This window comes from Primulina huaijiensis, unplaced genomic scaffold (genome assembly GCF_012295235.1).
Source record: "Primulina huaijiensis isolate GDHJ02 unplaced genomic scaffold, ASM1229523v2 scaffold205554, whole genome shotgun sequence".
Taxonomy (NCBI): Eukaryota; Viridiplantae; Streptophyta; class Magnoliopsida; order Lamiales; family Gesneriaceae; genus Primulina; species Primulina huaijiensis.
Genome location: NW_027354116.1, coordinates 1 through 1,293, shown reverse-complemented (window position 1 = coordinate 1,293; position 1,293 = coordinate 1). Strand labels below are relative to the sequence as shown.

The 1,293-nt window shown below is 39.4% G+C and overlaps 1 protein-coding gene across 1 annotated transcript; it reads right to left on the bottom strand.

Annotated features, from left to right (window-relative positions):
* Positions 1 to 4: 4 nt before the first annotated feature.
* On the bottom strand, positions 5 to 1,113 carry LOC140966359 (growth-regulating factor 4-like; the record flags this gene model as incomplete). Its single annotated transcript, XM_073426664.1, has 3 exons — positions 593 to 1,113; positions 309 to 467; positions 5 to 186 (listed from the first exon to the last, which is right to left on the bottom strand). Coding segments are annotated over exons 1-3 (717 nt in total), but the record flags the coding sequence as incomplete, so codon positions are not given.
* Between the last annotated feature and the right edge of the window lie 180 nt (positions 1,114 to 1,293).

Sequence of the window (1,293 nt, the reverse complement as noted above, 5' to 3'; positions counted from 1 at the left end):
TTTTAACTTCCACAGGCTTTCTTGAACGGGGACGGCCTCTGTGAAGGTGGCGCTCGCAGTACTTCTGTTGGGGCGCCACATCCCTTGAACACCTCCATTTCTTGCCATCCGTTCTCTTACACCTCCCAGGTTCTGGATCTCCTTTTTTAGAATATCTAGCACTGTACATACAATCGCCACCAGCCACTACCACCAGATCCCAATTCAAAAAAATAGAAAAGACCCATCTCAAATCTGATCCAAAAATAAAACACTAAAGAGGGGAAATTTTGAACAGAGAAGATAAAAGAAGCCATTTTTTTCTTTACATGTCACAGAAGAGTCCGGAAAAATTCTTGAAAGCGGGAAGAGAAGATCAGCAGGCACAGGAACAGATGCTATCATGTACTTGTAAATCATAGCTTGTCTTTCAAGCTCTTTCCACTGAGCAAACGTGAAAGGAAATCCCACACTGGCCACCATCCCTCCTGCATCAACACAATAGAACAACAAAAGGACATAAGAAAAATATGCAGTGACCTTTCTCTTTCCAACACTGTTGAAATAATGAAAGAGGCTATAAAAGGAATAAAAGATAGAATATTTAATTAACCTGAGCTTTTGTTGCGGGTGGTAGAACAATAAGGAAAAACTTGAAAAGGCTGCAAACTCGTACTCGTTAATTTTTCAGCACAAACACCAGAAGTTGAGACATTGTCAAGGTATATATTTGCCACAACCTCGTTAGATCCGCCGCCACTGAGCCCCAAAACCCCACCACAGGTACTACGGCCTCCGCCGCCACCGTCATCAACAGCACAATCACTAAAATGGTGGAGAATATTTTTTCCATTGAAACCCATCATGCAAATCTTGGATAGGCATGATGCTTCTGTACCCTGTAGCTTCATCAAACAAACATCAGTGGTGAATGACGATTTCTTGTCTGAAACGCAAAACCCACTACTATTATTAGCTCCTTTTTCCATAGAACTGTTTCCTTAAAAAGAAATTCCCCCTTTGTTTCGATATGACAACTACAAACCAAAACAAGAAAAACCCCACCTCCACAAAGTTCTTGTTACTGAGAATCGAAGGCACTACCACTCATGAACAGGACCCCACCTCCATTTTCCCAAATTATAGTGAAAAACTCTTGGGGAAATTTGGGGAGAAGAGTGCATGATTAAGTATTTAAAAAAAGATCAAGGACTCAATTTACTTAAATGTTTTTGTATTTTAAGTGTAAATATATCATTAAATTTGATTATATATATATTTATTTTAAACACGTAATTCATTCTCATCAGTCGA